Source organism: Plectropomus leopardus, chromosome 3 (assembly GCF_008729295.1).
Source record: "Plectropomus leopardus isolate mb chromosome 3, YSFRI_Pleo_2.0, whole genome shotgun sequence".
Taxonomy (NCBI): domain Eukaryota; kingdom Metazoa; phylum Chordata; class Actinopteri; order Perciformes; family Serranidae; genus Plectropomus; species Plectropomus leopardus.
This window is the reverse complement of record NC_056465.1, coordinates 24,248,960-24,262,106: the sequence shown is the minus strand read 5'-3', so window position 1 is coordinate 24,262,106 and position 13,147 is coordinate 24,248,960. Positions and strand designations below refer to the sequence as shown.

General features: G+C 38.9%; 1 protein-coding gene across 3 annotated transcripts in view; it reads right to left on the bottom strand.

Annotated features, from left to right (window-relative positions):
* si:ch1073-396h14.1 (disintegrin and metalloproteinase domain-containing protein 10) overlaps positions 1-12,522 on the bottom strand; it is a 63,634-nt gene extending 51,112 nt beyond the window's left edge. For all 3 annotated transcript variants that reach the window (XR_006105206.1, XR_006105208.1, XM_042481124.1), the window contains exons 1-5: positions 12,304-12,522; positions 10,659-10,806; positions 10,325-10,443; positions 9,756-9,911; positions 583-668 (exon numbers count right to left, since the gene is read on the bottom strand). Coding sequence is in view for 1 of the 3 variants with exons in the window: in XM_042481124.1 (XP_042337058.1) it covers positions 583-668; positions 9,756-9,911; positions 10,325-10,443; positions 10,659-10,806; positions 12,304-12,364 (570 nt within the window). In the remaining 2 variants the exon portion in view is untranslated. The remainder of the gene's footprint in view (positions 1-582; positions 669-9,755; positions 9,912-10,324; positions 10,444-10,658; positions 10,807-12,303) is intronic.
* Positions 12,523-13,147: the final 625 nt, after the last annotated feature.

The window sequence follows — 13,147 nt, the reverse complement described above, 5'->3', positions numbered from 1 at the left end:
TTTAGACCATTTCATGGCCGAACAGTGGAAATGATCTCCACCGGCAGGTATGTTGATAAAAATGGATCCATACCAATGTCTCGACATCCATTGTTGAGATTGAACAGTGGGACCACAACCCAGTTGGTGAAAAGTTAACAAATAGAGCACCCAAGGGAGAGATTAGTTTAATAGATTTGGCAGATGTTTATTCCATCATACCTGATTCTATAATCTCAGTCAAGGTCATCCAGTTGGTTTTACTTTGCAGGAGTCAATTTATTCTGTAAATATGTTTAAGCCTTCAAGGAAGCAGCTCAGCTTTCTGTGTTTTCTGTATCTTACACCTCTGTTACTGTCATAGCATCCTGATCCCTGTTATTTGCTCCTGATGACTCAACGGGCAAAATAAAAAGTGACCAAAATGAAAAAGGTCACTTATATTTACAGATGAATCAGACACATTGCCTTAGAGAAATGTTTCTGGTACAGGAGTTAATTGGCTATAAATGGTTTTGCAGAGGAGGAAATGTTGAGGGTGAGGACAGAAAAAGAAAGCAAGGCAGAGGGTGCTTAAGTGTTTTTGTGCCTGGACTGTCCTACCTCATCAGGGCTGAGGCTTTGGGCGCGGAGGTTAAGATGTTGTGCAGCACAGAATCCATCAGAGCCAGTTCTCTTGGATGGTAAAACTAAAGAGAAACAAACAGAGACCGTTTGATACATACAAAATAAAAGCATAGATTCTTTGATGTACATATTAGAACAACACGTTGTCATCGTAACTCATCAAATATCAAAGCTTGGTCACTGGACTTTCACATCTACATATGACACGCTAGTTATTCTCCTGCATCTGTTGTTGACCTTGTGAAATGCCTTGTTAATTTACACCTGTTACATGCATTGTTTTTTTTCAAAACACTTTCACTTTCACAGAATATCTACTGTTTCTTCTTGTTACATGCATACGTTGGCAAAACATCTCATATCTACATTCACAATAAAACTTAAAATATAAGCCTAGTCCTAATTAGACGCCAAGTCTCATCGTTCTCATCGTAACTCATCAAATATCAAAGCATTTTTACAAATAAACACCTGTCCCAATTAGAGGCCTTTTATATTTTATTATTAATTTTATATTAATTCTTTGGATGTATAAAACCGGGTTGTTGGCTACTTGCTGGAGCTAAGTTAGCTGCATAGATTGCACTTACAAATATAAATGTTCAAATTTTTGCCAGTATGGACATAATACACAGTTAGCTTGGTAAGATTCTCCACTATTCAATTATTTAGCTCATTTTACTGAAACCATGAACCAAGACAGTATTACCGGCATGGTAAACAAGAGAGATGCAAAAAGGAGGTTTAAATAAACAATGTTGATTGTATTTCCCATCTTTGCTGAGCAACTGTTTTGTGCGAAAGGAATTAAAAGCATGTCCCATATAGACGTGTGTTCCAAATGTAAGCCTGTTGAGTTCAGTGAGTAGATGTGTGCATATGTCGGTAGGTGAAAATTATAGGGTGACTAGCCCAAAAAAGGGTCTAAGAGGCCTTATGTGGCAGCTTTTATAACAACTGGGAGCACTGGGCCCTGGCATAGACTGCATAAAAATAATGTACTTAGCCATCGTGAAACCGCCCACTGGTTTGTTAACTCCTGTTTTGAAACCTCGAGTATGACATTTTGAGTCAAATCGTGGCAGAAGTGACCATACTTAGACTAGAGTGTGGAGCTGTGGTGGAGTGAGAAATTGATCTGTGGATCTGTTTATTTCTGCTGTAAAGTTGGGCAATTTAACATGTGAGTCTTTGGGGACTGACACGTGTTTTGAGCCAGCCTCAAGTGGCCATTAGAAGAACTAAATTTTTTTAGTCTCACACTCTCCTTTAGTCAAACACCCATAGATTCAGGGAGATACCCACAGCAAAGAAAACACTGTCCCCAATAATTTTGTCCTTGGACATATCCTATAAATGAGTGAACACATCAATGACTCACTTTAATGTGGGCGTACCGTGTCCCAAATAAAACAGTGCTTACCAATCATAATAAATAACTGAACAGAGATCAAACACGGTGTTCCATTGAACCCACTCCTATTTTTGTTGGAGCAAACAGGACATTGTGAAAGATTGGCTCACGAATAAACGTGATGTGGACCAGGGCCACAGTCTGATCTCTGAACAAAAATGATTTGTTTGTGCTGAAACCATTACTCAAGATCTGCCGTTGTGTGTGTGTTAAACCAGGAGCAATGATCAGGCGAGGCAGTGCTGATTTAAATATCACAGACATGATCATGTCAAATCAATGAAGAGAATTTAATCAAGAGCATTCGTGCTTTGTTTCCATGTCTTTCCCGACATGTCAAGGTCTTACATGCAGAGTAAGTCAAGTTGGTCTTGTGACTTCTCTTGTTTACTCAACAGGTCCATAAGGTCACAATTATTGCTTTATAACCCCAGTCAGAGAAAAGATGAAAGACTTGTTTTCTGGAGCCTAAATTTACTACTTTCCGGATTTAAGATACAAAAGTCCATGTTATTTATTCCTACTTTCCCAAACTGGAAACAACAAACCAGTTTTTTTTAATTGACAAAGTGAATGTGTACAAACATCAATACTACATTGAAGTATTTTTCTTATTTTTTACAACAAATGAATATGATATACACTAAAAAACTTAGTATTTTAGGCTTCCATATGCTGGTGGGCCATCATGATAAGACTATGCATAATATGATGTGAGATCCACAACAGAAGGTACTTAACGATCACTAAAACTAGGTGGGGAAAAAAAGTGGATATACTGATAGAGGTATCAGTCAGCGGCCAAATGACTTGTTATATATCAGCATATCAGACATCAGCAAAAACAAAACAAAATAAAGCAAAACAGATAACAATATTGTGCATCCCCACTTTTAAACATTTTCTTATACAGAACAATTTAAAACAATAAGCGCATATATACTATTTTGAAATTGGCTCCTTAGTGACCAGCACAGCAAGCAACATTAACAGAAGCAACCTCAGACTCAAACACTTTATAAATAGAGGACCTGCATTTAGAAATCAGCGCTGTGGTCGGGAATGGGAGCTGTGGGGGCAGCCTGTGTGGAAAACACTGTGATAGCTGCTGGTTTGATTTCACTAAAACAGCATCATCGTCTGAGATTTGCAACAGCTCTGGGACGGCTGCCTTGTTCAGATTGGTGCAATAATCAATGGATTGCAGTCAAGGGAGGCTTTACATTTGCAGAAACTGGCGCGTCTTGTCACACTGGCAAAGACACAGAATTCCACAAAAATGCACAGAGCCAAAAGGACATTTTTGCAACAGAGTGTATTAGGTTTATGGTCAGGGACTATGGGGGGGTGCACATGAATATGTATGAAAGGATGTGATGTAAAGTGCACTGCTGCAAAATATTTCAGAATAATGTAAAAATAATGTAAACAATAAGTCCCAGTGGGATGCAGCAGAACTGCTGTGGTTATGCTCTAATGTTAATGGAAAGAAAACAAACTTTTCCAGCTACATCTGTGTGGACAAAAATGGGCTTACAGTAGAGTCACATGACATAATAATCACTCTCACATGTCGTTTGCAGTAATGTGAGAGTGACAGAATCAGGCAATGTTTGCCCATTAACTAGTGACCCATAACAACTTCAAGGGGTAATGCAAAGTGTGTGCATAGGCATGTATGCGTGTGCATGTATGAGCGTGTGAAACACTCATTCAGCAGTGTAATATCCCCCTGGATCAGATTTGGGCCTAGAGTAAGGGAGAGGCAACACATGATTGGATCACACCATCCTACGAAAGTGCTGCAGCCAATCACAAAGCAGTAATTCTTTCTATACATGGTGGAGTGGGGGTGGGTTGTGGGGGTGGAGGCCTAAATGCCGGGCGTCGACCCACTGACGGAATTATTTCCAGACCTCATTTCATGTTCTCACTCTCCCTCTCTCCTAGTTTGTTTCTGTGTCTGTTCCTTCTCCAGTACACTGCAGGAGATACATGTTTCTGGCCTGTGTTGCCAAAGGTATTTCTTTTTTTTATTTTATTAATTTGTCAATTAAAAAGTGACCTATCATGCTTCATAACAGTTACAAACAATCAGAGCAAGACCTGATGGGAAAGCTGATTTCCCAAGTGAGAAATCAGTGTCATATTTCAGTTCAGACTCACATTCCCAGCAGCTGTTGGAAACCAGTCCAGTTAAGAGAGGGATAAAAAACTTAAACCAGAGCCTTTTTAACCTCGTTCCAGCTTTTAGTATTAGTGATCAAGGTCTGTAGCTGCATCATAGGTACCCAACAGAAAAGTCTGTCTGATTTTTGTTGTAAACAGTTGTTACAGAAAGCAAAATCTATTTCGACTGACAGCACCTACACCGCTTAGCGTTTCAGACCTTAAATACCTACTCGCCAAAACCAACAGATACAATCACTACTCATACCGTCAGCCATTTCACTGCTGACCTCCAACAGAAACTGGTGAATTAATTTGACCAATACCACCATGCTTGCTAAACATTGCTTTTTTAAGTCATTTTTTACTCTATGTTTTTACTTTTTTATGTGTTGTACTTAATTGTCTAGTGTGTGTTAGCTTGTACCTTTTTTTTTTTTTTTTTTTTTTTACTGTTGTCAATGCTGTACAATCAATTGTCCCTCTGGGGACAACTGAAGGTTTACTTGACTGAGCAACTGGAGTTTGAGCAACTTATGGACAAAAAAAAATCAAAATATCACTTCACCTTCAGCCTTTGACTCTTGCTTTTGTGCATACTGTTGCATGATGATAAGCAGTGTTGGGCTGTAACCAGTTACATGCAACTGTGTTACATAATTAAATAACAAAAAGTATTCTGTTATAGTTACTGAGAAAATATGCAATTAATTACAGTTACTAATCACAATGTTGCTGATTACAAAAAGTTACAACCAAAAGTATTCTTTTCTGTAGAAAGCTTGTATGTAGAACTCAAGATTCATTCTGTTGCTTTGCATTTTTTCGCCGTGCAGGAATGCTCTCTTTTGACACATTTATGGGCAATGCGGGCCCAAGTCACTGGGACAGATTTGAGTAGGGTGGAGAGTACACACACCCAAAAAACTTTTACAAGTGCTGGATCAAAAGAAATCTAACTAAGGCAAGAATCAGACAGGGGATCTGCACACTGTATTAAAAGCTTTGTAACATTTAGATGTACAAATATAACAGATCTTCATCAGACGTCACATCACCGTGACAAAGCAGAATAAGCAATTGATAGTCATAAAACGTTTGTCACTCAGGTGATGATTGATTTCCATGATTGAGAGTCAGTCTCTTAGGTTGGATCATTTGGAACAGAGTTTTATGAAAAGTGTTTTCTCTGGATTATTTGTGATACATTTGACTGGTGTGTTGTTTTTTTCATTTATATGCCTGTATAATATTGATTTTGATGTTTCTGGTTCCTTTTCATAGAGGAATTGGAAACATTGTGGGAGTATTAGAAAAATGTGAGTGCAAAACCATCCAAGGTGGGATAGCTTACAGCTGTCTCTACATCTGCACAGGATCCATTTATCTGGCAGTGTGCACTAAAATTTTGAGTGTTGTTTTGAGTGGTTGTCTTGTTTAAACGTTTGCACCACCTCTTGTCTGCCAGTGTGCATTGCTCTAATTAAGTCTGTCATGCCTGCAACCAGGCGACCTCACAAAGGCAGGTGGCCATGTCATTGGATGAGAATGCCTTTCGGTGCTGGAAATTCAACAATATTTTTCTTCTGAAATCAGCAAAGTGCTGTAACATTAATGGACAGCTTATAACTGTTTACCAGGGGTGAAAATATTGAAATGCTTGATTTGAAACCTTAGGAAACATCTGAAAGTAAGTTTATGGTCACATAAGAAAAGTAATCAAAGTAAATGTAATAAGTTACATTACCTTCATGAAGACATTAAAATAGATACACTACTTATTCAATTTTGAACAGGGAAATTAGTGATCTTTAATCCAACACATTTCAAAAGTAATGTGGTGGTTCAGGAGCTTAGTTTCTTGGCAGGAACAACACTGGCTAAAAAAAGGACATTGACTTTTGAAATGCTCCCTTTTGCCCCAGGATATGTCTAAACTGCGGAGGCACCTTTTTGCACTTATGTTCTTCCCCTAGTGCCTCATGAACAACTCATGGGTCATGCCCTCACGTCCTCTCACGTGCCACACTGGTTGGCTCAAGTGCAAAATGACCCTAAACCTAAATATAACACTAAACTCTGAGTGTCATAGAAGTCTTCCTAACTTCCCATGGGGGAGTCTGTGCATGCCACTTCTCAGGACGCATGTCCACTGCTCCGATTAATCCTCTGATCTATTAAACCACAAGGCTCAAGTGTTCTTGCAAATAACAAGATTCACACGCTTGGTGGAAGATTTTCTGCTTAGTCCAGATTTTATGCCTCATGTAGTCCAGATATCCCATATCAACTGCATCCTCCCTATTTACGCAAGTAATGACGCCTCTGTGAAGTGAAAGGCTGCTTTCCACTTGGTTTGATACTGTACGGCTGTCAGGGAACAATCACCCTTTTAGCAACTATAAAAGCTGTTTCTTTGGCGCGATTGCAAAAAAACTGATAACCTTAAACCGTTGCTGCAACACTGAAAGTTGCGCCGATGACCCAAATCTTTCTTAGATTTTCCAAACTTGTATAATGTAATTAGCTAATGAATCCCATGAAGAAATATATGTTTTAAGAATTATTTACACAATTATTAAACTTAAGACTGGACAGATTTTTACATGCTGAATCTCAAAGTTCTGGTCAAGGTTTCCAAGCAGCATACTATAACAAATGCTGAAGGGAAATACAAAGTAGTCACTTTGCAGATAACTTCACTGAAACTACTTCCTGATTGTAAAATCAAACAACAATTAATAGCCCTGGAGTTAAACATTAAGAGATTCCCAGTGATATTTTAAGTGTATGTTTCTCTTGATTAATCTCAAGGAAGTATGAGAATAATAAAACCAGGGTGTAACAATAAACAATACACCAGGGTGTGACTACACACACAGACAGACAGATACATGCTTCTTTTTCTGTCTCCTAACTTTGTAAGCTGACTGCGGATGTTCAGTCTTTTAGTTCAATAAACCAGATTTTGCCACAATATTCTTGAGTCAATTGTATAGTTGCTGTCAATTTTAAAAACTGTTCTCTCTGCTGTTGTCAGTTGACAATTTAGTGCAAAATCAATGCATAATATAATAATATATATAATATGTATCATAGCAATGTTTCTAACATAACATACTTAGTGTTACATGTATATAAGCTGACTTCTTTTATTGGGAGGTAGAGGGAATGTGTATGTCATAGTACCCATAGTACTATGTGGTGCAGACCACTGTTCAAGTCCAACAAACAACAAATATGCAAGAGACATCACAAAATTTCCAGTGCCGATTGTTGCATCAAAACTGGGTATTTTAAGCCAAAAAAAAATAATCTTTTCCTTACCATCACCACATGATTGTCATGATCTGTTGTGTCTTGATTATTTCTGACTTTGGAGAAAACTGGACTAAGTGTCTGTTTCAGACTCATTCAAGTTGTCTTCAGTAGTTAGTTTGTCTTTCTTTTCACTTGGTTATTTATTATTAAGATGATTGTTTTTTCTTTGATTTTGGGATTCAGTTTCTTGTGTTCACCCCCTCCTGTGCTGACTCTACACACCTGCCCTGCATCAGCCTCGTTAGTCCTTCCCTGCTCCTCAGTTTTTCTCAAACAGCTCTCTGCCTGTTCTTCTGCCTCATCACCTCATTCTCCTCACCTGAGCCTCTCTGCCCTTTACCTCCACCTGCACTTCATCCCCTCGTCAGACTAGTTTGTACTGAAGTCCTTGATATGATCCTGTGATGTTCAGTTGGTGTTTTCTTGAACTAAAAAGTGACCATTTGTGTCCCTGTTGCCTGCAGTCTTCTGAACACTTGCTCTGCTTTTAATGACTGTTTTTTGTCCTAACCACAGAATTTTCAAAATGTAAAGTTTTAACATATGCACTATATAATAATATACAAATATTCAATATTTGTGGCTGGCAGAACTGTACAATGCCAACATTTATTCTGGCGACTGAGCTGCGCCTCCAGGTCTCATCACATCCAACACTCAGGGTTCCCTCCATCATTATAAGCACCTCTTCACATCATATCCAGATCTTCTGCCACTTCATCTCTTTACCACCACCACCAGTGTCTAGGCTCCATCCAGAGACAGTCCTGTACTAACCATGGAATGATGTTCTCCATACCATTCATGTTTACTGTTTATCATTTAATATTTAAAATTCGCTATTAATTTTTTCAAAATATTGTTTTTTGAGCAGAACTAGCAGGTGGGGATTGTGATTAGGTATCCTGATGTCATCACACTTTATTTTGTTGTAAAATGGCCACCGCCCTTTGCGTCCCAGATTTGAGAGACCTCATGTCACCTCACATCCCAAGGGAGTGAAGTATCCTTATATAACCTTTGTTTCCCTCGTGCGGACGACAACTACAGGAAGTGTAAACACACACAGGAGTAGACACATTATGTCAGCCTCCGGTCGTCCCAATTTACCACTCGTTGGGAAGCATTGATTGTTTATTGAAATATCATGTGCCAAGTGTTTAACAGCTTCCTGCAGATATGCAGGCCTGTGAATGAAAGAACAGGATGTTGTCAGCTGCAACGTTATCTCATGTAACTGTTGCCGCATTCATGAAAGGGTCTGAAGACAGGCGGGAGGCATAGGAGGAAGGCAGACATGGAGTCTGTGTAAACTTAAGGACAAACATGGGGAGGCGGGGTTGGCATGATCTGTACGGTTTCCAGGAAATGTTTTCTTAGAAATAATCTTATTCTGATGAACGTGCACATGCAGACGAGGAAACGCATTCGGATAGAAATGCACATACACATTGAAACAAAACATTTTGACAGCTCTCAGTAATTACTGCCATATGGAAAAACCGTAAGCGGACACAAGCCAACGAAGAGTTTGTTTGCAGTGCCTTCAAACCCTGCAAGATACTCCGCATGATCCTCATTTCTTCTCTCCTTTCCCCTTAGATACTCATGTCCTTCTCCTCCTTTGTCCTCCTCATCTTTCAACCTTAACGTCATACCTTCCTCCTTCCTTTCACCCCCGCCTCTCCTCCCCCTCTTTCAAAAGTCACACCATCTTCGGTTTATCTTTTCTCTGGCCTGTGTCCAGGAAGGGTGCCAACACCCCTACAGAACTGTAAATAGGTTCTGCTGTTATAACCCCACTCTTGCAACAACGAGGTAAGGATAGTTCATTGACTCCTGGTAACCCTAACTCAAGGGTTAGTTAGTTCATACTGGAGCTCAAGGCTACAGATACTGAATGAGAACAGTACAATGAGGGTTAGAAACAGAAGGGAGTTGACTACAGACCCAAGAGGGCCATAAATCAAACTTTTGGGGAGATCTACAGTAGAAAGGAATTTCTTGTTGTGCTCTTGCCATTACCACCGAATGGCCAAGAAAAGCAACTGAGGTTATGGGGTGTTGTTTTGACAATTCCAGCCTGCAGATGCTCAAGCTTTAGAGTTAAATTTGTCATCCTGGACACTGGGGCCAATTGAAATGACTATCGAGCAAATATAAGCTTGAAAATATGTGCATTTTTTGAATATGAATGCAATTTTTTGAAAACTTTTTCCTAAAAAAAGGGGGGATGGAGTCTTACCTATGTCGTCCTCATTGTAGATTATAGAGTGGTGATCCGTTTGGTTGCTGGTGTATCTGTTTACTGGCTCTATATGATAGGTCCCATTGTCTGTATGGATGGTTCCCTCAAACTGACCCTGTAACACTGAGCCATGGCAGACTGAACCATGTTCACCTGCAGGACCAGGTCAAGAGAGATAACATTGCCTTGGTTAAAGTGACAATGTGCAGTGATAACTGAGGTATAGAGACAGACAGACAGAATATATAGATATGATACTGACTTATAAACTGATGAGATACAAACTTTATAATAAGGGTTAGCATTTAGAAATACAAGAGGTGAGATATGTGGCAAGCCTGAGGCAGTTCAATACGTTTTACATTGGTCTTCAATCCTCAATAGTCAGGAATGTTTTCCCACAAACTGATTTGAATTTAAATCTGTTATCCAGATGTTTTAGTCACACCATAGAAATTATAAATGACTGTTGACATTGGGTGATTACACACTTTATGCTATTAATATAGACTTGAATCACAAGTAAACTGGAGCCCTATTGGTCCATGCATCCCAGTCATACCTACCATCCAGTGTCCCTGAATATATGTGGGAGAGATCAGCTGATGTGGAACCATTTTCACTGACCAGCACAAAATTTTTAGAAAACACTGATGCATCATGTTTCAAACGCAGATGGAAAGTCCTGCACGAAACAGAGAAACAAACAGCTCATAGATGTGGTCAAGACTTTGTAGTGTAATGGAAGGTAGTCAGAATAATCAACTGCAGGCAACTATGACCAATTAATTGTTGACATGTATTATGGGTTGAGAAACAGGAGAATACTGTCTAGCCAGACTTTGTGTGTTTAAGAGGGCTTTTGAAGCAATTGCCAGAATTATAAAAATGTTAAGTTACCTGTTGAAAGCAGTGAGGTCCAGATGAAGTGTGTATTCCTGAGGCTGTGAGGCTCTCCTGGCTCTCAGGTGCTTCCTATGGAGATCCTCTCTGTCATATGACAAGCTCTCATAACGCTTTATGTATGGACTAATGTCACTTACAGCACCTAGTAAAAAAGGAATAAATTCAAGTCAATTCACATTCTCATACCTCACTGGGAAACCAGACAAGTATGGACACTTTCACCGAAAGTTTATCATCTTTAGTGAACCAATTGCTGCAGCACCTGACATCAAAAAATCAGCCTCTATGCAGATGACAAATTGTTGTACTTACAAGATTTATACATGTCAGTGCAAGAAATCATCTTAATCAACACTCTTACTCCAATTTTACATTGAACAATAAGCTAAATCCGAAATATTCCTCTTTGAAAATGATTGGAATTTATGCCACAAATTAGGTCGGGTTTTAGTCATTGGTTTACTAAAACAACTTGTTTGGGAAAGGTTAAGGGCAAAAAAAATTTTTTAAAAAAAGCTGTTAAGCTATTTTAAGCTCATTCATTTATGTTATTACTTATTTCTTTTCATTTTTCTCAACAAGATGTAGTAAGGTTAAAATTAGAAACAACACGTCCAGAAAATACCATGATGCTGTGGTTTTTACATCTATTTGACAAGGTTTTTTTTTAATGTTTGCCAATACTATATACTATTGGCACTGAATGTTGTTTATCAGAAAATAATATAAAGGATATTTTAAAAGTCATTAAGGGTTTAATTGATTATTATGTGTGTTAATAGAAAAAATATAAACACAAACAGTACAGAAAACATACTAATTGTAACCTACATCATAGTCATAAATTACTTTAAACGATAATTCATGTGATTTTGCCTTACTCCTTTTAGTTCCTCTTGTTTACCACTCCATACATGTTAATGTTTTTGCAAATTTATAACACACCCTTGATTTTGATGTTGCAAATGAAAAAGCTTTATCATATGGCAATACGTTTTTGTTTATTTGTTTTTTGTTCATCTGTCTATCTTGAGCCACATCATGAAATCTGACGAGCATGTTCATGTTTCCGATGACCAAACCAAGACACCAAAAAAGTGTGATTTTATCCCCTTGCCACCGTCAGACTAATTTGGACTGCCCTTATACTGTGTGATTGGTCATTGGACCGAGTGCTGGCTGTGAAAGTGCTGACTAAGCAGGAAAAACCTTGGAAGAGGCTTGCGTTGTCCTGTACAAGGTGTTATTACTTACTTTCTGTCGCCCCTCCTAAGTGAATCCCATGTACCTAAACCCTTAATAAACGGGTGTTCCCCATTAATCACATCTAAGTGTCTACATCACTGGCAGTGTTCGCATGAAGGATCCTGTCTGCAACATTCCTGAGAGGACAGGTCAAGACATGTCTGAGCCCAGAAGCGGCCAGTCTGTCACAGCAGCCGAAACTGCATACTTATACAAACACATGCACACCCGCACCGACTTACACTTACTTAGTTAGACACACACACACACACACACACACACACACACACACACACACACAAACACACATACACATGGCTATTCAGGGGGTAGAGTTAAGAAATACCTTTCATTCAGGTACACACATACACACACACACTCATCTGCACACTACCTGTAATCCGCCAAAGGCTGTCGACCAACAACAGCAGCAGCCAGTAGTGTTGAACTCCCATGGTCTCCTCATTGGTGTATTTTTGTTTACATTCCCTTTTAGTGTTTTTTCTTTCTCCTCCTTCGCTCCCCCTAGACTTTCTTTATCATCCCATTTGACTTTACTTCTCTCCTCACCAGCTTCGTTCCTGTGGTCTTCCCACCCTGGAATGTGACTATTTGCGAAGGTGAAGCCAGAGGAGATACAAGCTGACAGTAAGAGGCATATTCAGACTTGTTTGGTAGCAAGTTATGAGTGATCTGCTCAGGTAAAGAAGGGCTTTGAAATACAGTTGCATAGGGACTATTCTTCGAAAAAGTAGAAATGTTGTGGTAAAGATGGAAAGTGATATGAACACTTGCAATTACTGTGAATTTAAGTTCCTTTAAATAGAGGAATAATCTGAAGTTAAACCCCTAGAAGTTGCTCAGCAGCCAGCAGTACAATACAGTAACTGTGTCAAGCAACAAAGCAAAGAGGATATTTGTAAAAACAACCTGCTTGTTCATGGATAAAAAAGTGGCTGACTTATACAGCAATGCTAGTAAACACCTAGAAAGCTGTGCACACTTGTGCTTTGAGAATGCTAATGTCAGCATGCCAGTATGACCATGCTTACATGCTTATGTTAAGCAGGAATAATGTTAATCCCGGTAACCACCATATTTAATGTGTTAACATGCAAACATTTGCTAATTATCACTAATTACAAAGTACAGATGAGACTGATGGCAATGTCATTAGTTTTGCAGGTATTGGACAAATATGTTTTGACCTGATTATTTTGCTAGATGAAATGTGAAGG